The 27,980-nt window shown below is 40.5% G+C and overlaps 1 protein-coding gene across 1 annotated transcript in view; it reads left to right on the top strand.

Annotated features, from left to right (window-relative positions):
* The window catches only part of ADAD1 (adenosine deaminase domain containing 1), a gene marked incomplete at its 5' end in the record, with an annotated part of 32,662 nt that overhangs the window by 3,063 nt on the left and 1,619 nt on the right, over window positions 1–27,980 (top strand). Inside the window, 5 exons of the mRNA XM_005433799.3 lie at window positions 6–176; window positions 1,819–2,045; window positions 3,427–3,664; window positions 4,180–4,312; window positions 5,424–5,590. Of these exons, the coding sequence (XP_005433856.2) occupies window positions 6–176; window positions 1,819–2,045; window positions 3,427–3,664; window positions 4,180–4,312; window positions 5,424–5,537 (883 nt within the window). The remainder of the gene's footprint in view (window positions 1–5; window positions 177–1,818; window positions 2,046–3,426; window positions 3,665–4,179; window positions 4,313–5,423; window positions 5,591–27,980) is intronic.

Raw genomic sequence — 27,980 nt, 5'->3', positions numbered from 1 at the left:
TTTAGATATTTTTATAGGCATCTTTTGCTGTTCTATAATGAAAATCCAGCAAGGACAGAAAAATCTGTATTTCACGCACCACCAGGCTCGAAGCTGCTTACCCTAAAGCAAAATACGGCTATCTATCTCTACATAAATCAGCTTCCAAAAGGAACGGCTCAGTTAAAATCACCGGTGTAAGTGCCTTTGTGTTTTCAGAGGTGTTGTAGTGGAATATTTATCTGCAGTGACAAACATATTTGTGAGTGTGGAAAATATGCCTTGTTACATGTTTCTAATATGGGGGGGGGCTATTCTGTGGGTTTTTTTCATGTTTTGCAAGCATTATAGTGCAGGGTGATAGTGATCAGTGTATGAGATACAGCTCAATGTGACGATACAGAAGCCTTTTACGTGGGTTATAGCTTCAGAACGATTCTTTGTTTGTTACAGATACCCACTTAGCAGTTAACCCCCCTCCCAAGATACTCTTAAAATACTAATAAGTCATTAATTTAACCACTGAGCAAGTGGATGTGGTGACTGAATGTCATCCTTTGCACCATGGGCCTAGGCTATAAAAAACCTTGAACTGAAGCAGTAGGTTCCTGCTCTGCTTTGTAGAAAAAAGGTAACGAGAGAAACTTGATGGGACAAATACACTTCTATGCTTATCTTTACACTTCTAAACTTTTGTTAAATTTTTGAAGGCTTTAATAGCTTTGACACTTAGCAGCAGCAGTCACTGCTTTACAAGGTTACTATGAGCAACGTTATTTTGTGTTCCCTTACAGTGGTACAGTGGAATGATGTCCCTGAAAATCAGCCAGTCATAAATTTTTTGTATAAGTGAGACAGCTAGCAGCTTTCATACTGTGTTTGGGTGCTGGGAAGGTAGAGCAGTGTATTGCAAGCTGTGCTGACAGGGGGAGGAGCCCCTCTTGTTAGACCTGCAGAAGGCTTCAGATGATGTTCAGTTCACAGCCTGCTCTTACACAGAAATAGCTGGTGAGACTGGGTGCTCTTTGTGAGCTGCTCTGTTGTAGTTGATGGATCGCAGTGTCAGTGCTTATTCTCTTGCTTTTTGGCAATTCTGGTCTGTGCTCTCTTGAAACAAACTCTGGGAAGTATTCTTATACAGCAGTTTGCTTATGTATAGAGTTATTTAAAGACTGTTTTTAGAAGGGAGCTACTTGCAAGCAGTCCGCTGAGTAGCAAAATATGACCACTTAGAACAGGTGGTAGTATGTTACTTAAGCCAGAACTAAATTTTTGCTTTCTAATAAAGTAGTAAAGCAAAAGCACCTGTGATCATAACTTTGTAAGTTATGATAAAACTGGGGAGAGTTAGCTCAAAGCTTCAGGCTTTGACTTCTTATCCCTGTGTAGTTAAGGAGGAAAAATTTGTTTTGCTTCAGAACAATTGCTGTTTCGTCTCCCTAATGTGTTGCAACTCCTTGTTTTAAATATTTTGAAGAATTGCAGTGTAAATTGTTTTAAAGGGGATTAACAACCTTACAGCTGCTTTTTCCAAAGATGAACGGCATCCAAGTAACGTCTGTGGTAGTACAGACACAAAGTGATAGCTTGTTTGCAGCATGTGCTGATCTCTTTCAGTGTTTGCACAATTAGGTTGAACTACCATTTCTTAGTTAAACACCAACTTCAGTATCCTAGTCGCTTGAGCAGCTGAATGTGGTGCTTCTAAAATTTTCACATACTGAATGAACGCAATGTGCCTGTTGATAATTGCTTTTTGAGAAACGGTATTAGGTGCCACTTTGCAATAACCTCTGATTAGAGTGGTTTCTCACTGAAATTCATTTTGTCTTAATTTAGGTATCTCAATCCAGGATCTATCTATGCTTATGAAGCTCGTGAAGAACTGAACCTCCATGTGACTGTAGAAGGCAAGATTTACCTAACTGTTTGTTGTCCACATAGAACTGATAGGACAAGCAGTATGTCAGCTAGTGACAAATTAACAAAATGGGAAGTGGTTGGTGTTCAGGGAGCATTGCTGAGTCACTTCATTGAACCAGTGTATATCAACAGTATTCTTGTAGGTAAGCATAATATGAATTTCAGTGGGGTTTCTTTGTATGTTTTCATGTTCCAGTTTGACCACATTTTATAAAACATGAACTAAACCATGGTGGTTCTTTAAAGAATTACAGTATTTTCCTGAAAAGGTACTAAGTGTGGGGTTTTTCCCGCTCATCTTTGAAACGCTCTAATGTAAAACTCGGGCTTGCTTTTTTGTCCTTATGCAGTTTTTTTCTAGCTTGCTAGATTGCCCTTCCTTTACTATGTATTAGAGTAACAGAAGAAATTCAGCATTGTTTTATAACAAATTAAATTTTAGGTGTTGAGAAAATACTGTGTGACACATGCTGTGGCAACTGTTCAGTCAAATATGGTGACTTTAAGGTGACAAGTCAAGTAACTGTAGAATCAAGCAGTGGAAGAACTGCCAGTATTTAACTGAAAGTGCTCAGTTTCACCTTGGGGTATCTTACGAGCTCTACTGCAAAGTCTTTGTTCAGTTTTGTGTTGTGTTCATGGCCTGTGCTCCCCGCCACCTCCCCCTTGGTATTGGTTAATGCAAATAGATGTTGAAGAATAGGGATTACCAAGGTGATAAGTGAATTCTCAGGATTTAGCGGCAGTCAGGAAGACCGTACTATTATCAGAAGTCATTTCAGTAGCTTTTATTTATGTGCTGGAATTAAATTAATGGCTATTATCCTGAAGATGTTTAGGTGTTTGTTCCTGTTAATATTTGTACTATGAGACTTGGTACATGGTCTGAGTTCCCCAGACATGGAAGGTGTAGCAGCTTTTCTTTTTCTAGCACGGAACAAGGTTTATGAAGCACTCCAAAAGATCTTACAAGAACTGGTGAAAGCCTGCCTGTTCCTTCTGAGGAAATTTGGGCACTTTTAAATAGAAATAGAAACACTTCTAATATGCTCACTTAAGTGGTATTCAAAGTAATCATAATGATCTATAATATATTGCCCTTCTATTTAATAGAAATTCTATGACTGTTCTTTGAGATGCTATGGACCAAAGCATACTTAGTTAGTCGGCAGTCAGAAATACTGTTGGATATGGAGTAATGTGGGCAAACTCACTGGCACATTTTCTAATCTAGAACATGAAAGTTTGTGTTGCAGCTTCTATTTTAATGCTGTCTCCTGCAAGGAATGGAAAGAGTTGATGAAGAATAATTGTTCCAAAAAGGAGGCATCCCATGAAAATAATGATGCCTCTGGAGAAGAAACTGTGAAACAGTTTTTGTTGTATGAACTGAATGTTGGAACTGGTTCTTCCAAACACAAATTTTGTGTAGAAAAATGAATATTATGTAGACCAATGGAAACATCTACATTCATTTTTTTCTTATTTTTTCTTCTTTTAATTTGATTTTGTTTTGCTTAATAGGAAATGGAAATTGCAAAGATACAAGAGGGCTAGAAATAGCTATAAACCAGCGTGTTGATGATACACTTACATCAAAGCTTCCCATGCCTTATATGGTCAACAAATGTCATACTTACATGGTAAATGCTGCATACCCGATTCAAGTAGACTTCAAACAGAAGTCTCTTAGTTTGAATTGGTCATTGCCAGATAGATCACTGGAAGTTGTGGATGGATTAAATGGAAAAACCATTGAAAGGTTAGAAATTTCTCTTTGTTATGTTGTAAATAATGGTTAGCCTTATTGTTTTGTGCCAGCTCACTGGAGTAGTGATTTTTTTAATCTATGTGTGGAGGCCACAGTATTACCCAAATGAGAGAGACTCTCCTGTGTTTCGTGACCTGATGAGATACAATTTTAAAGATCTTGTAACTTTACAGTGAGAAACCAAGACATGACATTAAATAGCTCTTTGAATTGAGGTATCTTTATTCCATTGTCTATGGTACTGAGTGTTTTAGTTTGCACAATACAGAAAAACAATAAGCTTCCTAGTTCAGATGAATTCCACTTTTGAAAACAGTTGTTGGTTGACTTGTTTAAATTCTCATAGCTGCTGATTTGCATTAGCTTTGTGTGTTGAAAGTGGAAGTAGAATCATATGATCATATTCACAAAGCATTGGGGAGAGGGGGGGAATCCTGTAATGATCAAAGCAATATACCTGTAATGTATTACTGAGTTTTATTATTCTCTCTTTATTTTGACTGTAGTTCACCATTCAAAACTGGTATTTATATGGCAAGTCGCCTTTGCAAGGCAGCAATGTTTAGTCGCTTCAGATGGCTTGCTAAGGAAGCAGGACGGAATGATTTGCTTCAAGTTGCAATGTACCATGAAGCTAAGGTAAGCTGGGGGGTGGCAGAGGCAGGAAGTTTTAGCAAGAGTCTCTTAGTGCTACTCTCAAAGCTGATTTGGTAGCCAGGGGTGACTTTCTATTTTGCTGATGACTTTACCTGAACAGTGGGATCTCTCATAGTGCCTATAATCTTTGCCTGAGAATGTCTGACATTTCTGTTTTCAAGTAGAATTTATCTACTGAATAATCTTGAACCGTTCTCTATGAAAATCTGCCGTGTTTTGTGCCTTGGCGTATGGAGGTTGCTGCCCATTTTCGTCACGTAAGATAGTTTCCTATTAAGAAGGTTGGAGGCAGTTTATTCATTTTCAGTCTTACTCTTTATGTTTGTTTCATGCATATGTAGATACTTTTCTACCACAGTGTGGTCTTGTCAAGGATTCTTATGTCACAGTGGAGTAGGAAAGTAGGACTACTTCATCAGAAAGTAGCAATAGGTCCCAGGCTTTCCTTTGTGGTATAAAAATACAGAGAAATTATTTAAAGGAGCTACTGCGATTCTTGATTGCTGTGAACACAGTTCACTAGATTCTCTCCCTACTTGGACATATGTAGGCTCATCTTATACTTCGTATGCTTCCAGGTTTTTCCTCTCCTTGAGGAAAGGAATATATCTCCTTCAAGAGAGATATTTTAATTCCAGAATTGTTAGGTGAAACTTACGCTTTTATAAAGTATGGATCTTTTTTTCCACCTGTTAGAACGTGCAAGAGATAATTTTTCAAATAATTCAAAAACTACCGTAAAATAGAATGGCTTGCTAATTGTCTGCTTGTTTATGTGTTTAGATTTGCACTGAATGATAGCAAGTGTTTATTTTCTGTGTCAAGGTAGTATTGGAACTCTAAAGATGCTGAAAAGCAGTAATGTTCAACAGAGCTATTCTCTCATCCCAGTAAATATCCAGGCATATAAGAAGAGTATGTTTTTAGAGTCTGTAACACTTTTGTCTCACTGTCAGCAGCTGAGAGAACTGTAAGATTTGTAGGTATTGTTTTCTTCAAGGTTTGTGCTCGTGTGTATTATATGCTGGTAGTAAAGAGCTCAGGTGTCTCTAACAACCATTCTTGACAGCTTTCAAGATCTTTCTTTTTCTAGATTCAATCTGAATTGTACCAAAAAGCTAAAAATTTGCTGCAGAGCTACTTAGAGCAAAATCGTTACGGATCCTGGATTGTGAAGTCTGCAGATGTGGAACAGTTCAGTGGCTGACTGTGAGCTGGACTGTATGTGAATTCAGTTTGGATGGTTTCTTTCAGTAAAAGGTAATTCTGATCGGTAAAACGTTCAACTGTAGGGTTCGTATTTACAGCAAGAAAAATCATCCCAGAGCTGTTTCTTGCCAATTTCAATGCAGATATTAAACCATCTCTAACAGTTTAGTCTTTTCCAAAAGTTGATGTTTCCTCATAGGTAGGAGTATCTTGACAGCTTTGCAAATCTGTTTTCTTTTGGCCCCCGATGCCACCTTGTTTCTGCTTCCTCGCTCCCACACCACCCTGTGGAGTTAACAACGGTTTTTTTCTGGTAGTTTCAGGATTGCTGTGCATTTGTTTCTTCTTTTTCCCTGCCTTTTTCATAGCTCTCAAAAATGAGCAGAAGTTGGATTTCGTTAAAAAATTGTATACTAATTTGAGAATTGCTTTCAAAAACAAAAATGGGGGATCTGTGCTTTTTTGCTAGTCATTTCTAGACTTTTTATTTAGCATGGATATTTGCCTAGTGGCTTGAAATTCACTATGTATTATTTGTTGCAGAACGGTTAAGAAATAATCTGTGTATTTTCAAATATGAAACTTTGAATCACAAAACTGTTGAGTAATGTCTTGGTAACAATTGCTATTTTTGGTAGTGGATTTTCAAGTATTTTGAAGGTGTCAGGTCTGTAAATAAAATGGTGTGATCTGGATTGTTCTTTGATGAAGTAGCAGCATACACAAGAATGCACTGAGCCAGTAAAGGTAGGCACATAGGGGTTCTCTCCAGGGTTTTCCTCAGCTGCGTCAGTGATTTCAAAACATATGATTCTATAAGCTTGAGAGAGGCAAGAGTGCTGTGGTTCCAGTAATGAGGCTGAAGCTGTATGATCAGCAGGCACATGTGCACAGTGCACGTATACATCACGCATACATACATACATGCGTGGCCGGTTGCACAGGCCAGGGACATGTGTGTGAGCACAAAGTACCAACAGTTGCTGGCTGAGAGCTTGGCCTCTTCCTTGCATCCCCGAGGGGAACTGATGTCCCCTGCTGAGAACAGAGTCACTGTCCCGCTTCCTTACGTGATATGACAGATTACATAGACGGTGAATGAAGGCTACACTATTCTCGCTAAATAGCAGTTGTCACATTTTTTTGCTGAAGGAAACACCCAAGTAACTAAAGAGGCCACCTAACCCTCTCTGGAGTTAGGATCACCCCAAGCAAAATCTTTCAGTAACTGAGAAATACAGCATAAGAGTTAAGGAATACTCTCTGCCTCAACTTGCATTGTAAATCGCGTGCACGGTGGCTATAGCAAGCATTGCTTCCCACTGACCAGAAGGGAGTCTTGCAGCACAAAATGAAAGAAGAGCTTTGTGAAATGCTTTTGGCAAGTAAAGAGAATTGCGTATTTTTCATGTGCATCTAGTTGAAGTCTTCTTTCTAAAAGGATACTGCTTTTGGGTTTTGACTTGTATTCAAAGATGACTGAAAGAAGTAAGCACACCACATAATTCTCTCAGGAGTGTATGAATTAGAAATAAGGTAAGAGCAATACGCAAGCTGATGTTAGCGCTAGAATGAAAGCAAACCCAAACACTACAGAGATCACAGAATCATGGGCTGGTGGGGGTTGGAAGGGACCTTAAAGGTCATCTAGTTCCAGCCCCTGTGCCATGGGCAGGGACACCTCCCACCAGCCCAGGCTGCTCCCAGCCCCGTCCAGCCTGGCCTTGAGCACTGCCAGGGATGGGGCACCCACAGCTGCTCTGGGCAGCCTGCGCCTCCCCGGATAAAATGTGTTTGAGTGTAATAACATTAAGAAATCAAGGCTATGAGAAATAAACAGTTGGTATAAGCCAGTAGTAAGACAAAGACTGTTTATAGCCAGATTTTGAGTGATATGAAACGCGTCACTTTCAATTGTTACAACATTGTAACTTTAAAATACCAGTGTGTTGCTGGGAGTTGGAGAGGCTTCACCAAAGAAAGCAAGGTGGCACATGAAAGGAAAAACTGTTGTAACGGACTCAAATCAGACAAGCGGCAATTGCCAACAACAGTTTCAAAGCACAATAGCAAACTTCAGAAGGCTCAAGGAAAAGCAACCAGGACAGCCCCATTTCCATTGTTCTTGTAACAGGTAGGATAGGTGAGACACTTGAAAAACGGGCAATTCGTGTGGACAAAGTGCCATGTCTTTTTTTTAGAGAGAGAAAGTGTGGGCACTGCTCCCTTGGCTCAGGAACTGTGCAGCCCAAACTGGGAGCAGCAGCTCTGTGGTGCCCAAGGGCCAGCAGCGGACTGGCCCAGGCGCCTTGCCTGTAGGAACAGAGGCCAGGCTGGGCCATGTGGCACCTGTGGCTGAGATGCCTCAGGTAGGGCTGAGAACACAGGGTGGGGTAGCCACACCCCTAGTGACAAGCCCCTGGTCCTCCCTGTGCCACAGGTGGGGATCTGCACCACTGTGGATTTCCATGGACTGTGGGGGACAGCCTGCCTCACCATGGGCTTCACCCACGGGCTGCAGGGGAATCTCTGCTCCGGCACCTGGCGCATCTCCTGCCCCTTCTTCACTGACCTGGGTGTCTGCAGAGTTGCTGCTCTCGCTCCTCTATTTGGCTGCAGTTTGTTGTGCAGGGGTTTTTTACCCCCTTCTTAAATATGATATTCTGGAGGCACTACCACTGTCATTGATGGGCTTGGCCTTGGCCGGTGGTGGGTCTGTCTTGCAGCTGGCTGGCATTGGCTCCATTGGACATAGGGGAAGCTTCTAGCAGCTTCTCACAGAAGCTACCCCCTACTATCGAAACCTTGTCACGTGAGTTGCATTTGGCCATCTCCTGTTTTAACTGAAAATAACTCTGATGGAGTAGCAGTGTTAAACACCAGCCAGGCAGGCTGGCAGCAAAGTCTTGTGGCTTTTTTTTTTTTTTTTTTTTTTAATTGGTTGGAAAGAGAGGTGCTGAGGTACTAACAGACTGACTCCTGGTCATTTACCTTAGCTGTCAAGAGTGGTTCCAAAGAATGTTTATCAATGTGGGGATAGGCACTTTATATATATATAAATAAATATGTCTCCTGTGTTCTGTCCTGCTTTGGATGGAAGATGATGATTACCCTTAGTTATATCATGTATTACTTTCAGCTTGACCTTTTAATATCACAGTTAGTGACTCACCTGAAGAGCAATGACTGGTTGTATTGCACTGTTCAGAGTTTTTGCCAGCATGACCTTTCAGCACGTACAGGATTTCAGGAGCCAATAGAATCAACAAGTGAGAGACTAGATTTGATGTTCGTAGTTGCAAATGTTTGTGCTTGGTTGAAGATCCTTACATTGCAATTAAAGAATATTTTTTGTGTAAGTTTCATAACATAAAGGATGCAGTGATGTATTCTAATTACAGATAAAGTCTGAAGACTATTGAGTTCCACATTTAGAAAGCAATGGATGCTTTATGTGGAATTCCAGATTACTTTTCTTGTCTTTGCTAGTAACTGCCACCTAGTGTGCGCAGTAATAGAAGAGGTACCAAAAGTACACAAGGGGGAAAAGGTAAGTAAAGCATGCACTGATTTAATTTTTATCTGTCCCTTTTCTTTATCAGGACTTTTTTAGTTGTACATTACCTTTGAAAGACAGGGTGAACTCTAAAACAGACATAATATTTGCTTAACAGGTGGAGTACTGTTTTGTTGAGGTATATCTAAAAATGTGGTACTTGGCAACAGGGTTCAGGGATTTTTAGGCTAAATAACATGAGTGACTGGTGGTGATGTATTTGAAGACAATTGACTTTTTCACCGTGAACGATGAAGGTGACTTTGCTATAAGTCCTTGCCTCAGTAAAATATTTCTGTTGATGATGGATTAATCTTGAATGGTGGCTTGCAAATGTTCCACTAAATAATAATAGGACATTTGTAGTTCTTTTTTTTCATGAGTTACATTTAATTTTACTTCTTGTCCATCTTGACTTAATTCAGCAGCTTCATTTACTTTCTTTAGAAAACATAGTAGGGCATTCATATTTTACTTCCTGATTCTATTCTTAGGCGTGGCTCACAATACCATTTGAGAACGATATCTTAAATTATTATCTAATACACATCTGGGCATATTATGCTCAAAGTATTTTCCAGAATGATTATTAGCACAGAATAAAAGATTAAATGTTCACAATGGGTTGCTTCAAAGCTGTGTTGACCTTTTCAAAGTGTTTTGTCTTATTTTTAAAGTAAAGCCATGTACCAAATGAAAACTGAGATTAATTTCACTAAATAGGACAGTTCTTAAGACTTCTGGATTTAGTTGAATATCCTGGATCTTAGAGCAAGTGTGTAAAGTTCTGGTAGAGTGAGACACCCTGTAATGTATATCTTTATGCACAAGCAATCTGTTTCCATGAAACTCTTCCTGGGCAAGATTTGATCTGACATTAAGCACTCTGAATGAAATTCTGAATGAGATGTAATCTTCAAAAATAGAAGTAGCAGGTGAACTATGATAATTCAGTAAATTTACGTTCACATGTTTTGGATAGGAAAGTATTTTTTTACTTTTTTGCACAACGCTTTTAGTCTCTGACAGATGCTATTTTAGAAGGAAAAATTGAAGTGTCGTAAGACTGAAGGAAAGGAAAAGGTTTTTCATAAGCTTTAGTTAAAATCTGAAGTATTGTAAATAGTTTGGGTAATGGAAAAATATGAAAGCTCCAAGTAAAAGTAAAAAGTAAAAGATGTTGTTAGCTTTTACCAGGCTTTATCTATGCACAGATGTTTGCTTGCACTTCCTGCGTAACATTACACTCACATAAATATAGTGATATTTAGATAATATCACTTTAGATAAACATAGAATATAGTCTGTGGGCCATATCTTAGGCTGCCAAGGCAATTTACCTGGCCTGCACCCTGCATTTGATCATCCAAATATTTCTTGGCCTGGCGAAGGAATGAGCCACAGGCCAAATCGATATTCTGATGGTAGCTGCTTATTTTCAGCTACCATTTTGAGAGTGTTGGTCTTCTCTCCTTGCCAAAGACCAAAAAGTTGGGAAGGGTTTTGTGACCTGTGCAGTAAGCGCATTGCTTCTGAAAAGTATTATATCTGCTGTACCTACCGAATAGTTTGTGCCATGATGAGAGACAAACAGGTATATTACTCTGATCTCTGTAAATGGCAAGTTTAGCAGGAAGGTGGGTGCTCTGATAGTACTCTTTATCTCATTAAAACTGCATCTGCAATAAGGAAATGTACCTACACAGTAGTCTTAGGGTAGGGAGCAGTGAAATAACTAACAATAAAAACGTCCTGTTTAGAGTGTTATTCTGAACGAGATTTTTCATCTGCTTCTAACCCAACAGAAATCCATTTGAGTATCAGTGGCTGCATTGCGTCATAAACTAGAAGCATTGCTCTTAATCAGGATTACAAAAAGGTAGATGCTGGGGAAAGGACTGTTACACTAATGAAGATGAGAAGAAGCTTTAAGGCCAAGGAAGCTGCTGCTGCCTTTCACCTAAATGCATAAGCCTAGCACATCCTATTGGATGTATCTAGAGGCTGAAAGCCAGACAGCAGAGAGCACTAAGCCACAGAGTGGTAATGAAATCTAGCCTGGGTGACTGGTCACGTATTAAAGTGAGTGGAGAAACAGCACACTGAAAAACAAACAATCTGGTACCTTGTAGCAGCGGTTTTCCACATAGCATGGAAGCCTGTATTTAAAATATGGAGCAGGTGGGGTGTTTTGTGACAGTTTTCAGCAGAAAATGCTTATTTAAAAAAAGGGCTTTCCTAACAAATTTTGTCTTTTAGGAAGTGTTTGAGTGGCAAGGAAGAAAGTCTGAGATCCAAGATCGCACTCCAGTCAGAAATAAAATAATGGCTGATGAGGATGTTAATCTAATTTCAAGCAGTGTTCAGGGTCAAGTAATTCTGGCTGTAAATGTTTGTACTCACAGCAATGTCCACTGGTCAGAAGTGGTTCTAGGCAAAGTAATCTTGGACCCAGCACTTCTGACAGAATAGTCAGCAGAAGCCTTCATTTCTTAACATTGGCTAATGGAACTCCAGCACTATATAACTTATTTCCTCTTCTAGTCCATATAGAGCTCTGTGAAGCAGAGAATACCATACTCTAGGTCATATTTCTAATTCTTGCCTACTGACAGGCACAGGAGTATTTATTTTTCCACTCTAGGACACCAGAACAGTGCAATACAAATGGAGTACAGCAAAATGTCAGGTTCCTTTGGAGCAGGTGTTCATTCTTGATTTCAAAGAATCTTTATACCTTGTTCGTGCTGGAATATGACCAACTACATTAAAGAAAAATATACAAAAAATTTATATTTCGTGGTCCTGATTCAGAGCTTTCTGGCTTGTCTCACTGTTTGGTGGTTTTAAGGCTGTAGCTTCAAGAATTCTTTTTTAAAACAATCTCAGCTTGTTTGGAGGGAAGGTCATTAGCTGTCATATTTATGTAAGTTGCCAACTTAATTGGACTAACATGCAAAAAAGTAATAAGGCTTTCTTACCCCAAAGTTTTAGTCCTGATGTAAGGTCCATTTAAAGGCAAGTTCATGTTTTCTGAGAACCCAGGTCATCTGTGCATAATGGTTGCAATCAGCAATACTGGCGAAATGCGCAGCGGCTTGGTTTTTGTAGTTATAGTATAAATTACCTATTGAAAAGGCATTATGTGAAGGCATAATATTCAGTTTTAAAAGCCTAGATTCTGTGAAATGTATCCGTCTTTTCCCCTGAGAACTGTTTGTAGCAAAAATCATCCAGGTGACTTAAAAGACAATTAAAAGATTTGAATCCCTTTATTTTTAGGTTTGTAAATAGTTTGTCTGGGCCTTTTTTTTTTTTTTTTTTGGCCATTCACCTCTGACTTGATCTGTAAGGCAGACAAGTTACAGAACTGTACTGTGAATTGCCTTGCTATTTGACAGAAGTGCTTTAATTTGCAGTTTGAAGGATTTGCTATCTCTTCCCTATTGTCTCCTGAGTACCTACAGTAATGGCCTTGGTAGCAGAACTTATTTGGAGGTTGAACATGTTAGGTCAAAGAAGCACCATTTGCTTCAGAAAGTTTTGCTGTGTGGTTACATACCTCCAACTATTCTAACTTAGGTAAACCAGCACAGTGCTCTTGCACTCCTTAAAGTGTTCTTGGACTTTAGGACTATAGAACTTGCCCTCAGGATCTTTTGCAGATTTTTTTAAGTTTCAAAATTTACTCTTTCACCAGCATTAATACTACGGTAATGCCCAGAGTTGAAGGTTGTAAGGTGCTATATAAATTCAGATACTGTCTGTGCTAAAGGACTTAACACTCAATTTATGAAATACTCACTGAGAATGGAGAACATCTTTACAATAATCTGCTTAGGAAAACTATTAAAGCTACAGATTTAATGGTCAGATCATTTTCCTTATAAGTAGCAAAAATGTCATATGAAGAACTGATATCTGAAAAACTAGTGAGATTCTAGGGTGTTGATTCCTGATTGCATGCACAAATGAAGTGATAACATTCAGTTTATTTTATCTGCTGAGACCCAAATTTTCTCTAAAAATGAAAACCAAGTTTCACTTCTACCTATAGGATTGGGCAAATAATAAAAGGGTAGTAAAATAGCCTGATGAGGCTTACACTGTAGGGGAGCATCAAAGGATAGAATTCCTTCTGATTTGCATACCATTTGCAACACACTTTGCTCTTACTAAACCAAAATTATTCACCACTGTTTCCTTCAATCGATGTCCTCTTAAATACCCAAACCTGTCTGAGTCCAAAAATGTTCCACTACCTACACTGCAAATTCAAAACAATTTGCCATTACCGTGTGTGAATCAATTTCATAACTTGCTTTGAAGAGCAGTGTAAAACTTTAGATTCCACTATCATTGTTCCTACATTGGGGACTTTCATATTTGGTGTTCAGACCTGCGTGCTTCTACAGGTAAGCACAAGAATTCAGAAAGGAAAAAACAAAGGCATTTTAGTAAGGCATGTATTCTCATGGCAGTAAGCAAGTAGAAGAAACACTTAACTGAATCAGGAGAGAAATTCTCAGATACTTTGTCAGTTGTCAAAAAAGTCTCAAGTGCTTGCAGCTTTCTGTTTTTTTGCATAAATTTAATGAATCGGCCTCTAGAAAATCATAAGATAAATAGTTTGTGGTCAGTCTTGGGGAAGGTTAAGGCTTGTATCTTAGGAGTAATAAGCCGTGTTTGTCAGGTACCTCACCACTGTCAGTGATGCAACTCCAAATTTGGCAGGAATTGCTGTTATAAAACTGTTAAGATGCAGTTAGGTCCACATGTTACTCCTTATGTTATTTAGATAAAATTCTGGTAAATTTAGTAGCAGCAGCGGGCTTATGAGTAGTGATTGCAGTACACACAACAGAAGCTATAAGGCTGTGGGCTTGGCTGCTTCTTAGCTACAGCTGAATAAAATTAAGCGTTTTATGTGTATTAAATGTTCAGTTATTAAGGCTATGAATGTGGAATTACTTTGTAATTCTAAATCTAGTTCAACAAATTAAGTTGTGCCAGCCATGTAGCCCTGATCCTGAAATAGTTGCGGGATCAATTTTTAGGTTAAATGTTTCCCTTAAGGAAAACTTGCCTTTCATTTTGGACTTCAAGAGCTACTTAGGGTTTGTAGTTACCGCTAAATAGAAACTAACGGGTTCGTTTGTGTGTTGCCGAAAGTTAATGCTGACATCTAGTGGTATCTTTCTGCATGTACAAAAACATGATAAATCGATGGCCTGATGAGTAAGTGCGACTGCTACCCTGATACTTCGATGCTGCCTTTTCAGTATCGAATACAATGTGACATTTCCTGTTATAAACAGCTTTATTGTGGGTAAAAAATAGTGCCAATTCAATGCTTTTCAAATAATTTTACTGTTTCATGTAGGAAATATATTTTGGTGATTTAATACATTTCTAACTTTCTTATAATTAAAGTAATCAAAATATATTTCTCATAGTTATTCCGTTATTAGGTCAATCGCTAAATAATGCAGTGCAAAAACATTTTAAAATATTCTGGATATTATTTTTGTATCATTCTATTTTTATTTCAACTATTTGCCATAATAAAGCAGTGACTAATAGTCAGAGGTCTCTAAAGCTAAAGGAATTTCAATGAACCTGTTTAGTATTTACTTATTTATTTGGCCGTGTAGTACTATACATGATCAAATCTGCTGTCTTTGCTGCCTCCTGTGGTTTCTCCAAATGAAAACTTCATGTTTTGCTTCAGTGCTTTTAATTGAAGGGGTTTTTTCCATACTATTAACACAAGGAATTCAAATCAGAAGAGATGCATAGTATGTATTGTCTGATTACAAAGCACAGGAAGGGAGATCACTTCCAAAGCAGATATTTCTGTTGTATAGTTTGGGGGATAGAAATAATTGTTTTGAGACACTTTGGCTGATCATGTGTACACACGCATCTGTTTTCATTATAGGTACAGGTGATAGGCAGATACATCAAAGGTGCTGAACTTCACTTGAAAAGAAATAAATTTGACTTACGGTCACCTTGATGTAGATTAATGACCCTCATTTTACAGAGGGTTTCCCAGTGTGGTGAAGAGCAGCCTGGCACAAAAAAACATCTGACAACACCTGACTGGTGTGCTGTAATTAAAAGGAAAGTCAGTGTGAGGTTACTTTTAGGGAACCCAGCATATGTGTTTTTCTTCCCCCATGAGCATTGTACCTCATGCTTGACATAAGCTCTTCATGCTGAAGTAGGTTGCTTAGATATACTGAAGCTTCATTTCTCACCTAAATTCCTGGATGTCCAAATAGTTGGAGCTGTTAGTTAGGCAGATGCGTACAACGGCAAAATTGTAATTGTGGACTCAATCTTTGAACAACTGGTAAGAAATTCCTGACTGGTTTTGCTTATTGGATTGGCTACTATTAGAGCAAAGATGTCAAATGGTCCTGCTGGCTAAGATAAAACCTTTAGAAGCTCAGCATATGTTGTAAATTTAAACTGCCAATAATCTTGTGTGCAGTTAGTGTCTCAGAATGCCATTTTCATGTATGTATGTGATCAGAACCAGTATAAACATGGGAGCCCAGCATTGCAAAGGAATTGCACAAAGGTGAAGGTACAGAACAAGGGTGTATTCCAAAGGGAGGGGGCCCAAGGAAGCTAGAACACTGGTGTTTTGGCTGAATACCAGAGTTGTGGGCTTATTTTCCTTATTTTCAGTGCTTACACAGCCTTATGTAAGAGCAATGAGCTGCAGGCTGGTGAAACCCACCATGTTCTCAAATCTTTTAGCATGCAAGACATGCAGGAATGTCTCCTGTAGAGGCTTCTGGTCAGTCCAGGAAGCATTGCTTGTGAACCTCCACTTTTTTCATTGTGATACTGCTTCTGCAGACTGCAATGCTATACCAATAATATGACCATTTTCCCCTAGAACTTTTTAATGCTCTTCTCATGATTTCCTGTTGCTGTTTTCTTATTTTCAATTTCTCCTTAAGTGGTTTCCAAATGAGTGGCCCTACCTGCATAATCAAATAGCCAAAACAGAATTGAAACCTTAACCAAAAAAAAAATATATATTTAAAAAATCTGTGGATTAAAAACTTCTTTTGGGCTGTCTTCATGTTCAGGAAAATATCAGAGTGCTAGTTTTCACTTGTTTTATATTGATCAAATGACAAGAAGTCTATAAACTTTTCTTTAAAAGACAAGTTTAGACTGAACATAAGGTGAATAACATGGATACAACCAATAGGCTAACATGTTTACATTTTCCTTGCTGAAGAAATAGCAGTACACGGATTGTTATGCAAGTCTCAAATATTAACATTTCCATTCTTGGTCATGATAAAATATGTTGAGATAGAAATGAGAACCCACAGAAATATTTCTGCATCTGAGGAGAATGGAAAACTAGCTAAGGCTACTGGTAAAGGTTAGATACAGAAATGGTTACTTTGTCTTGTGGTATGCAGCCTGACCTTTTAGTCCTGATTTTTTTTTTTTTTTTTTTTTTTTTTTTTTTTAGGTTTCTGGTGTAGATCTAAGTTATTTGTTTTGGTGTCGGTTGGTTGGGGTTTTTTGAGAGGTTTCTGGTGTAGATCTAAGATTATGTGGTTGCCTATATTGGATTTTTTTCATATGAACTTGGAGAGATGTTGACATGTTTTTTAAAAATGCAGCTCTGGAATGGATTACTCCTGTTCCAGACTGCAGTTAGATTTTAGCTCTGCCTTTGAGGTCTTGTGATATTAATAAGAAAGAGTAATACAAGTATCAACTTGTAATAAAATGAAATTCCTAATGAGTTGATTTTTACCCACTGAATTTTTAATTGAAAGTCAGAAATTTTTGGGTTTAACTTTTATGTAGTGAAGTGGCAGTGTACTTCACATCTGGATGACATGAAGAGAAAAGTTTTCGAATTGGATTGTCCCCTTACTATATACAGACACCATCATTATAAAGTTAGTAACTGTGAATGCATGCACAGGCATATTTGGCTAGATATTTAAATATATTTCTAAAATCTGACATTCTTCTGTAAAAAAAAAAAGCTTTAGTTTTAGATCAGAATTTATATTTTTTTAGAAAAAGTAGTACCTTAATCTTTATTCTGTTGAGCAACACAGCAATTCAGATTTCATCCAGTTTTGAGATCTGGTGTGTTTGTGTGTGGTGTAATACCTGTAAACTGTAAGCAGGCTATCCTACACGGGAGTCAATATCTTGTTCCATGTGAAATTTTTCTAATATGTTTTCACGTAGTTCAAAATAACTTTCAACATACAATATGCCTGTGCAGTTAGTACTATAGCTGAGTGGAAGATTTTTACAAATTGAATGATTTTCAAACATGCCTTTAAACACTTGCAAACAGACTGGTTTTGTAGTAAATCATGGATTGATTTAATGAGCTTACTGTATCAAACATCTGCAAACGGTTGAAAATATTTCTTATGCAAGATTTTAGCTGCTTTGAGCAAAGATTGTACAACACAGTGCCACACAGACTAGTTTCCAGCACAGGTGTTAAGTGACTTGAAGCTCAATATTTAAGCAAAAACCCCAGACTTAATTTGCTACTTTCAAATGTTTCTACCAGTGAGCTTTAATATTCACTGCAAGACATGTAAGGCAGTCGGTGAGAGCTGGGAATGTGAGGCCTTCTTTCTTCAGTTTTTGGGTCTTAACATCTGTATACAGAATTGATTTCAGGCTATGAGATCTTCTCATTTCACTTTGTAGAGAAATGTTTAAGTCTTAACTGAACATTAGGACTTTTCCCTTTGCCTTGAAGCACTGTTAGATTTGTTATTCCTGGTGTTCAGACAGGATGCACTGCTCTCATTCTGTTAAGCTTGCTCAATGTCAGTCTGGGATATACTATTCATGTGCTCTGAGCTAAGTGGTAAGATTATTGGCTTTTGCCCTTTGCCCCGTACATGTTACAGACAGTCCCATAACAAATTTTCTTCTTGCAGGAAGCTACCACTGCCACTGTTCTCACTCCTATATTTTTCCTGTGTAATATTCTGTTTGTTTTTCAATTTGTACTACAGGCTTTAAGTTCGTCGTACTGTGGGTAGTGTTTTGTGGTCAGTGATAGTGGCCTGTGCAGCTGTTCTGTAGAACCTCCTGGTCTAGACTGTTTTTGAACAGTCTGTGAAAGGAGGAAGCAGATCTCGGTGACGTGGGCTGTCACTTTCAGTTTTATTTGGCTGTGTTGCTTGGCATGATTCTCTGCAGGATGTAAAACCACCTCTTGTAGAATCTTTCTAGCTTTCAGAATCTTTTTGAATTAACAATGATCAGCAATCAGTTGCATAATGTAAATTTTCAAATGGATTAGACACATTTCAAATTCATTAGACATTTAAATAGTCCCTGTGGTGTCCTTCACTGTCAGGTCATCTTGCATGTTCCTTGTGTTACTAGCAGTGAATGATAAATCCTTACGTGTGGTAAATTAGGTCAGTATTCAGCCAGTGCAACCTGTTGTGGAGCAAGATGACAGTCTTAGATGGGATTTTTCAATATGCTCCATTCTGGTTCCTGGTCCTTATGCTTCCTAGGTTTCTGTCTGTCTGGAGTGAAGTCTCATTACTGCAGCAAGAACCCATATTTTAAGTGTTTATTTTTTAATTTGTAATGTCTATATATCATTTTCCATTGTTTACCTCAATGCACAATACACTGGAGGATTTCTTTTTGCCTTCTCTGCCCATTTATGTTATACTCAAGTACCCTCTGATACTTGAGAAAATAGAAACTCAACTGATAACCAGTTTCCAATGTTACAGGCATGCTATGCTGAACAGAGTGGTGACCTGTACTTCCTTAACTTTGTTCTGCAGGTTTAACTTTCCCTAATGCAAATCAATCTGAACGTTATACTGTTACTGGGTCAAATTTATAGCCAAGTGACTGGGGCAGGAGGTAATTAAGTCTCCTTATCAGTATGGCTAATGGAGAACAGCACAGCTGTTACCATGCATGGGATCATATCAGTTGTGTGCAAATACCTGTTTGTATTTGCAAACGAGTTTTTCCAGATGTGTTTTGTATGCTTAAAGCATTAAGCTGTAGGCCAAAAGTAACTGGTCCCAGGGAATGCATTTTGTGCAATATAGAAAAAAATGTAGTAGTCTCTAATTTTAAGACATTGAATCAGGCCCAGTGCTTTAAATTTTGCTTATTTTTTTCTTGGATTTCAGCTTTTTGTAGACTGTCACTGTCAAAAATAGTTATATTTCCAACACTTACATAAAACTTGTCTTACAAATTAAATGAAATCAGAAATGTGGGTAAACTGTTAAACCTAGCATTTTTTCACTAGTTACAATAAGACATACTTCTCTATTTTTTGCGCCTTTGCTCTGGCTAGGAGAAGGAATTGAAATCTACTGTTCCACGCTTTATTTATAGATGAAAGCTTTCACAATCTTAACCTTTGAATAACAACAGATCTTCAAGTTCTGCAGATGAATATAGTAATAATCTAATGCACTGGTGCTGGGAATCAGTCCTCACATTTTAATCTAACAGGATTATAGTTAAAGCCTGATAATTGTGATAGCAGTTCTGATTGACTTTTCTTGTTATTTCTTCTATGTGAATGTTTTCCAAACTTTCACTGTTCCTCTTGTAAAGAGTGTGGGCTACATAATGGCACTGTTGATGATGGGCCTAAAAGAGTTGTTGATTGGATTCAAATGGCTGTTGTGTTCCCTCCAACTAAGAATGAAAAATTGACATTTAAACCACCTATAGAACAGAAGTTTTGTTTCAGGAACATTTAATCATGTTACATCATCCTATACTTTTATTCAGCTTCATCATTTTTGTGTTATATTTGTTACAGCTAAAATATACGGGCCATGTTTACTATTACTAAAATAAACTACTTCTGTCATGTCAAAATTAAATGAGAAAGCTGAAATTACTTGGTATTTCTTGCTCAAAAGCTTTGTCCAATTAGTTGTTCCCCGAAAACATCTGGTTTTCTAAAGACTTACAATTTCTTTGGCTATCCTGCTAAGCAAACCAAACGCTATAGCTACTGAAAGCAAGATAATAAATTTTAGTTAATCTAAGGCAGGTTTAAAAAAAACATCCTGTTGGGACCAGTGCATAACTAGCCTTGGATCCTTCACAATAAAACAGCATTGCCAAAAATCCCACGTGATTAGGCAGAATACACAGAAGCAGGATCATTTGTTTGAGGTTTACTGGCATCATGTTAATCGGTGATATTTCTGGAAGACTCACAATCAATATTCACTGCATTTAAAAGCATGTTCATAATTTGTCTTGCAAGTGAAGTCAGATGCAGCAACTTCTGTATATGGCTGTTGTGATACACCTTAGAAGCCTAGCACCTGGCAGCTCATGGGGCCTGCTTTCATACCACTGAAATTTTGTAGGTTGAAAATATATTTATTTAGGTGAGAAAAAAAAAAAAGAACAACTTATTGTCACTATTTTCATAGTTTCATGCGAGGCAACCGAGAATGGGTGTGGACAAGAGGTGTACCAGGGGCCATTGTAAAGAAGTAATTTTGGATTTGAAGTCAGTTGTTAGCATAAATATTTCTTGGAGGTGAGGAGGAAAAAAGGGTGGACTATGTGGGTATGTTTGCATGTTTATTCACTTTTGTGCATCTTCTGTGAGTTCAAAGTGAATCTGAACATTTAGGGCTTTCAGGCCACAATGACTACTGAGAAGTTGCAATGCAAAAAGATATTGGATATAACTGAGTAGAGGTTTTAGTAAATGCAATGATCAAATGCAGCTGTGATTCTTTTAAATACAGGCTACCTGTAGAAGCTAGAGATTACATTGCCTTCAAAGGCATAGTCTTTAGTAAGAAAATACTTCTAAGAGTGGTAGAGGGGTAGACTTGTACTAGTGTATGCTATCTGTGTTGCAAGCATGAGTGTAAATAATTTCCATTTATCACAGAATCACAGAATGGTTGTGGCTGGAAGTGACCTCTGGAGATCATCTACTCTGACCCCCTGCTAAAGCAGGTACTTCTGGAGCAGGCTGCACAGAGTCATGTCCAGGTGGGTTTTGAGTGTCTCCACAGAAGGAGACTCCACAACCTCTCTGGGCAGCCTGTGCCAGTGCTCTGCCACCCTCAGTAAAGAAGTTATTTTTCATATTCAGAAGGAACTTGCTGTGTTGCAGTTTGTGCCTGCTGCCCCTCGTCCTGTCACAGGGCACCACTGAAAAGAGCCCGGCCCCATCCTCTTGGCACTCGCCCTTAAGACATCTGTAGACACCGGTAAGATCCCCTCTCAGTCTCCACCAGGCTAAACAGGCCCAGCTCCCTCAGCCTTTCCTCATAAAGGAGCTGCTCCAGCCCCTCACCCCCTCTGTAGCCCTCCGCTGGCCCCTCTCCAGCAGTTCCCTGTCTGTCTCGAACTGGGAGCCCAGCACTGGGCACAGCGCTCCAGCTGCGGCCTCCCCAGGGAGAGGACCACATCCCTCCACCTGCTGGCCACACTTCTCACGCACCCCAACATCCCATTGGCCTTCTTGGCTACCAGAGCATGCTGCTGGCTTGTGGGCAACTTGCTGTCCCCCAGAACTCCCAGGTCTTCTCCACAGAGCTGCCTCCCAGCAGGTCACCCCCAGCCTGTACTGGTGCCTGGGGTTGTTGCTGCCTCGGTGCAGGACTTTACACTTGCCTTTGAACTTCATAAGGTTCCTCTCACCCAATTCTTTAGCCTGTCCAGGTCTCACTGAATGGCAGCGCAGCCTTCTGGTGAATTGGCCACTCCTCCCCGTTTGGTATCATCAGCAAACTCGCTGAGGGGACACTTTGTCCCTTCACCCAGGTCACTGGTGAATAAGCTGACCAGGGCTGGACCCAGCACTGAGCCCTGGGGAACAGGGTCAGCAGCCGCCTGGCTACAGCCCTCCAGCTGGGCTCTGCGCTGCTGGTCACAGCCCTCTGAGCTCTGCCATCAGCCACTTCTCCATCCATGTCACTGTCCACTCATCCAACCCACACTGCCTGAGCTTACGCATGAGGATGTTGTGGGAGACTGTGTCAAATGCCTTGCTGAGGTCAAGGTAGACAGCATCCACCACTCTCCCCTCATCCACCCAGCTAGTCATTCCATCATAGAAGGCTACCAGGTTGGTCAGGCATGAATTCCCCTTGGTGAATCCACTTTAGCTGTTCCTGATGACCACCTTTTCCTCCACATGCTTTGAGATGACCTCCAGGATGAACTGTTCCATCACCTTTCCAGGGATGGAGGTGAAGCTGACCAGTCTGTAGTTTTCCGGGTCCTTCTTCTTACCCTTTTTGAAGACTGGAGTGACACTGGCTTTCCTCCACAGTCCTCAGACATCTCTCCTGTTCTCCATGATCTTTCAAAGATCATGGAGAGTGGAGTGGCTTAGCAATAACAGCTGCCAGCTCCCTCAGCGTTCGGGGCTGCATCCCATTGGGGCCCATGGATTTGTGGGTGTCCGGTTTGCTTAAATGATCTCTAACCCCATCCTCGACCAAGGGAAAGTCTTCCTTTCTGTCAAAGTTTGCTGTGTTCAGAGTGAACTCACCTGGTATGGGGGAAATTGTATATGATCTGCATTGGGACATAGACTTTCTGTTGGAAATGTACTGTGCAAACAAACATGAAAATGTGCCAGAAAAAAAGGGGAACAGCAAAAAAGGAAGGGATTCTGAAACCAGACAATTAAAGACTGGGGGGATATGCTAGGAAATAAAAGCTACCGCAAATCAAAAGTGTTTAATGTGCTTGCTTAGTTGAGAAAGGTGGATAAGAACAATATTTTAAGAAGGCTGTTACCTTTCAGGGAGAGTTCTTAGAGGTAGGAATTGCCAAAAAAATATTTCCACAACACGAGAATACCCAGGTCATAAATTCCAGCCCCCTTACTACCTCAGTATGTAAAAAGTTAAAACATTTAATAGCAAGATTAAATATATATATATATATATATTCCAGTGGTGCAAACACAAAATTTTGTGATACCTATTTAAAAAAAAGTTGAAATAATGAAGTATTTTGACCGTTTCTAATCATGACTAAAATGTTAACTTAAAAGTGACTGACATAATTTCTTCAGATCCAGGGTTCTTCCTTCTTTGGGAACAGAATTCCCTAGATAGAAAGTAAAGGCATTAACATAGCATACATACAAGTAGTGATGCATCCTTCTTGCTGGAGCAGTGGAAGATGCAGAGAAGAGTGTTGCAAAGGCTGCCTTTGTAACTGTCCCAGTATGGAGAGAAGAGGTGGTTTTGAACAGGAATCCATCCTCGAACTGAATTTTTAGTTCTCGGTTCTGTAAATTGCCTCCTGGCTAGGCTAAGTAAAGCAACCTGGTTGTACCAACATAAGCTTGTGGGAATGCTAGTGCCAGAATTTTTCAGATAATGTGACTTGTTCTGCAGTTGCAGTTGATCTTTATAGACAGTGCAGTACATCAGGAAAGCAGGCACCACAGTGTCAAACCTGTTGAGCAAATGCTGTAGAGTTTATCTGAGCACACTCACTGGCATTTTGCGTGTTATTTCCAGGTGACAGTTTAGCCAGAGCCACTGCTTATGACTGGCTACTTAGATAGCTTAAATCCCAAATAATGGCTGGAGTTCTCAGCTACTTGCCAAGGTCATTTTTTCGCTAGGAATAAAAAAAGAGAAATGCATGGAAGCAAATTCTCCTGTTTCGAGCACACAGAGATCTGGGAGAACACTAATGAACATAGTCTGCCTTATCACTGATCTGCATTTCAGTCCTCAGACACCCTTTTCCACTTCTGTGTCCACAAAAAGCTAATGTTGTAATTCAGTTTTTACAACCTGTGAATTAGCAGCGATGCGTGAGGAGCCTTAAAGTAACTATTGCACCCAAAAGGCACAGGACCTGTTAAATTCTTCAACAGCACAATTAAACTTGGCTGAATTAATGTAATCACAACACAGAAAAGCATCTATTCTCTCTCCTTGTCTATCAGGAGGTAGATGCAAGCTAACTCTGTCTGACAGCCTCTCTTCCCTTCTAGTCCAGTTAGCCATGTGCCAAGTTAATATACTTGTTTGTATCTGAAGATCAGGTTAAGATCAGGAGACTTCCTTTTTGATGTTTACTAGGCTGAGTTTTGGTGGCGTGTTTGCTCTGGGAGTGTTCAGTGTGATGCTGTGCTTATGACCCCACCCTTCTGTGCTTATAGCCCAGATAAGCTTAAACTAGGTCTGTGCAGCAACTGGTTATGCTGCTGTTAAAGATTATATGAAATGGCTACATCTCCAGAATTTTGCCTTTTTATCGCCATTCAGAATCAACTCAAGCTGCTTTCCTTGACCACACTGTGGGAGCCTTGCCTAGGTTTTGTGCTGGATTTTTTCCTAAGTTATTCTCTGGACATGGTGATGCCTGACTTGCCCCTCTGTTATGAGTTACCCTGTTCTTTCCAGCACTGGAAGACATTAAGTACAATTTAAAAGAAGCTACAGTGGGGTTATGGTGACTTGAGAGCCTGATGTGATTTCACACCACTGAAATAAGCACAAACGTGTCTGCTTTGTCCTCTGCCTCAGAAATACCGTGCTTGCTGAACCTGCACTGGTTGTCTATGCCCTAGAGACTGCCTTGCACAGCAGTATCTTCTGGTTCTTGTAGATCATGCTGCAGAATGCCTACAAGAGATTTGTTGTTTTGAAGTTTTCTGTAATAAAATAAATGTTCTTACCCCCAGTGCAAGTGCTCCACAGGAGTGGAGCTTTTTGAGCATTCTTGTGCTATTGTCTCTTTGAACCACTGACATTTTTCTAAGGCTACAGTGCTGGAGAGGCATTACTGATAAAATTAGCAGCTTCATCAGCATCAGATGGTTTTCTTCCATTGTGCCTGAAACAACTCCATCTTCCTTATAGTCCCCTATGTGTATAGGGAAGAGAGGACTGAGAGGCGATAAATTGTGAGGTGAGATCAAAGAGCATGCTTTGTCTGTAGTATGAGATGGCGTAGGGGGAGATAAGAGGCAAAACACCTGACACTATGCTGGAATAATGGTCTGCAAAAGTTATTAATTGCTATGCTTCGTTACCATTAATTGATCTCTCCTGTTCCAAAGTAGCAGTTACTGAACACAAAGGCAAACTCTTTGGAGTAACTTGGTGTGACTTCAGGTGGGCTGTGCTTATGATCAAATGACCTTATCCAGTGCAGAAGCACACAGGGCAGCATGGAACAGAAATTTGCTCTTCCTGTAGCAAGGTGAAAGGGAGGGTCAAGGTTTAACTGTGAAATGGGAACGAAACAGGCTTTAGGGCCTTTCAGCTCCAAAGCTCCAACTCAACCCCCTGGTTCTGGTCCCAGGTTCAGTGTCCTAACTTCAAGAATAAATATAATTTATATTGGGCAGTTGCTGAAAGAACTCAGAGAGCTGGAGTAGGAAGTAAGGGCCCTAACTGCTTTGGAAGCCAGCCTGCCTCCCTGGGCTCCGCAGCAGCTCTGACAGTAGCCCCAGATTTAATGGGATATAAGTTAGAAACCAGCAGGGTCTTCCCTCCCTCCCCAGAGCTCCCGGTGGGCAGGCAGTTAAGGCATTGCTGCAAGCTGTAATTTCAAACATTTTGAAGAATTAGAGCCTATGTTTACTCTTTTCTGGGTGGGTCTGCAGCTGCCACTCACCACCCAAGAGACAGCACGGCTACCTAAAAACGTCAGGTGAACCGGGGGGTGTCGGTGTGTCCGGAGCACGGCGCGATGCGCCCCGCGGAGGATGCAGCAGCGTCACTGCCGCTGAAGCAGCAGCACCTTGTCACATCCAGCTGTGGAAGTCCCCGCCAGGACACCGATGGCCCTGTCCCTGGGAAAGCTGGGACATGGGAATTCACAAGCAGTATGAAAAAGACACACATCTAAAAGCTGTACCTAGAACTTTTTTTTTTTTTTTTAAATGTATTATTTTGAATACAAGCGAACGTATTTTATTATCGCTCTTAAAAATGTAACATACTGCTCTCTCACGTGAATAAATTCCTTTTTGAAAAGGGATGCTTTATGTGGCTCCCTAGGAATGTATTGGTGCTCTGCACATTGAAAGAGTAATATTCCTATGTCAGCAACCCGTCAGCCTGCATGCCTGCTTCTGGAACACGGTCTCGAGGATATTCGGAGCCAGCGGAATTAGCTGGGAATAAATCGTAATTGAGCTACCAGCAGGATTGTGTGATGCTGCTCATCGGTGACACACCTCTGTGCTGCAATCTGGTCTGTCAGTGCCAGCCCAGCTCGGCGTTTAACCATTTCCACCCCCGGCGCCCCTGAAACATTTCAGGTCAGGGAAACCGGGACCGGGAGCGCGCGCGCTGCTGCCGCCGCTCGCCCCGGCGCCCCCTTCCCGCTTTCGGTTTCACTTCTTCCCGCTCCGGGCACCGTGTTTCCTCCCGGTTTCGGTGTGCTGAGGAACTTGTGCAGTGCCTGGGTGCCTTCAAAGTGAAGGAGATAAAGCGCGCAGCGGTAAGTGAATGGCATTCTTCCCTTCTTGTTAATAAATGCGAGTAGCCGGGGTACAACGCCAAAGCACTGCTCAGGAGTTTGGGCGATCTCCTCCATCTTGGATTTCTCTTAAATTCCAAGTTAGAAAAGCCAGTGCCGCTGCTGTTTGCTTCACGGGTGTGCTTTGGTGCTTGTGCCCAGATGTGGTGGTCCCAGCTGGCAGGAGGTATCATTGTCTTTTTGAAAAAAAGAAATGGCAATGTAGGTGAAGAGGGACTGGCCCTCCCTAGGAGGTGCTCCAGTTTTTTGAAGTTCTCGCTCATGACATTAAAATTGCATCCTTCCTTTTATTGATTATTCTGTAACACCATCCCTTAAGTCTTGATAATGGGTGCATGTACTCTCCACTGGATCCCTGACCGGAGCACAGAACACTGAAAGCTGGCTCCAGGCTGCTTGCAGTGGAAACAGGAGAGAAGTGTAGCCCTTCAGGCCTCGCTGGAAGCCAGCCAAAGGACTCAGTTTGTGTTTGTGCAGTACATTTTTTAAGCCTTTCAAACATAAAGATGAGCTAGCAGCAGCTGTCGAGGAGCCTGGCAGCTGTCTGATCTCCGTAAACCCAACTCTCACAGGGATGCGGGCCAGAGGTAAAGCTTTTGTTAGAGACAAGCTCCCCCTTAGTTTTCCTTAGCTCTTCCAGCAGCGGGGGTGCAGAGGAGTGAGGCAGGACAAGTTGTCCTTTATTTTCCTCAGCTACAGGGACACGGGTGCAGTGTTGAGCAGCAGCTGTAGCATGTCAGGCTGGCTGCAGGACCCTCAGGTTCAGGTATTTGCTGGTCCTCCCCTTGCCTGCTTGCTGGTGGCAGGTGAGTGGAGAGCCAGGCTGTGTGAGCTGCAGGAGATGGGTCAGGCCTACGTGCAGTACCCAGACAAGAACTGTTTTTTAATTAAGGTTTATTTTAAATCTTCTTTTGCAGTCCTTTTTGTATACTTCTGTAATTATCTAGGTCCCTCTTTCCCTTGCTGGTGTTCCCGCTCCCACTGCATTTTACTGATGTCTCTCCCTAAATGGCCAGGTTGGTCCCATGGAGGCACTCAGGGTTCCCCTCTGGCCACTGTAATGTGGCTTTTTGTCACTGGAACAGTCCTGATGCATGCCCTCTGAAAAGGCAGGTCACCTATGGAGCCAAACTCTGCAGAGGTCTGACCTGCTAAACTCTGCTGAGGCTGCAGATTGCCGTGTCAGTTCCTCAGAGTGTTTTGTTATGGTAGCGAAAAGTCCTCCTTTCAAAAAAACATCAGTTCTGAAGGCTTCCCCCCCCCCCCCCCCCCCCCCCATGTGGTGGTTTAATTTCTTGTGTCATGTTTCATTGTTTGCTATTGACCAGTAATCTAATGTGCTTAAAGCTGTATCAT

This window comes from Falco cherrug, chromosome 1, assembly GCF_023634085.1.
Source record: "Falco cherrug isolate bFalChe1 chromosome 1, bFalChe1.pri, whole genome shotgun sequence".
NCBI classification, from domain to species: Eukaryota; Metazoa; Chordata; class Aves; order Falconiformes; family Falconidae; genus Falco; species Falco cherrug.
This window is presented reverse-complemented; position numbering and strand designations above follow the sequence as displayed.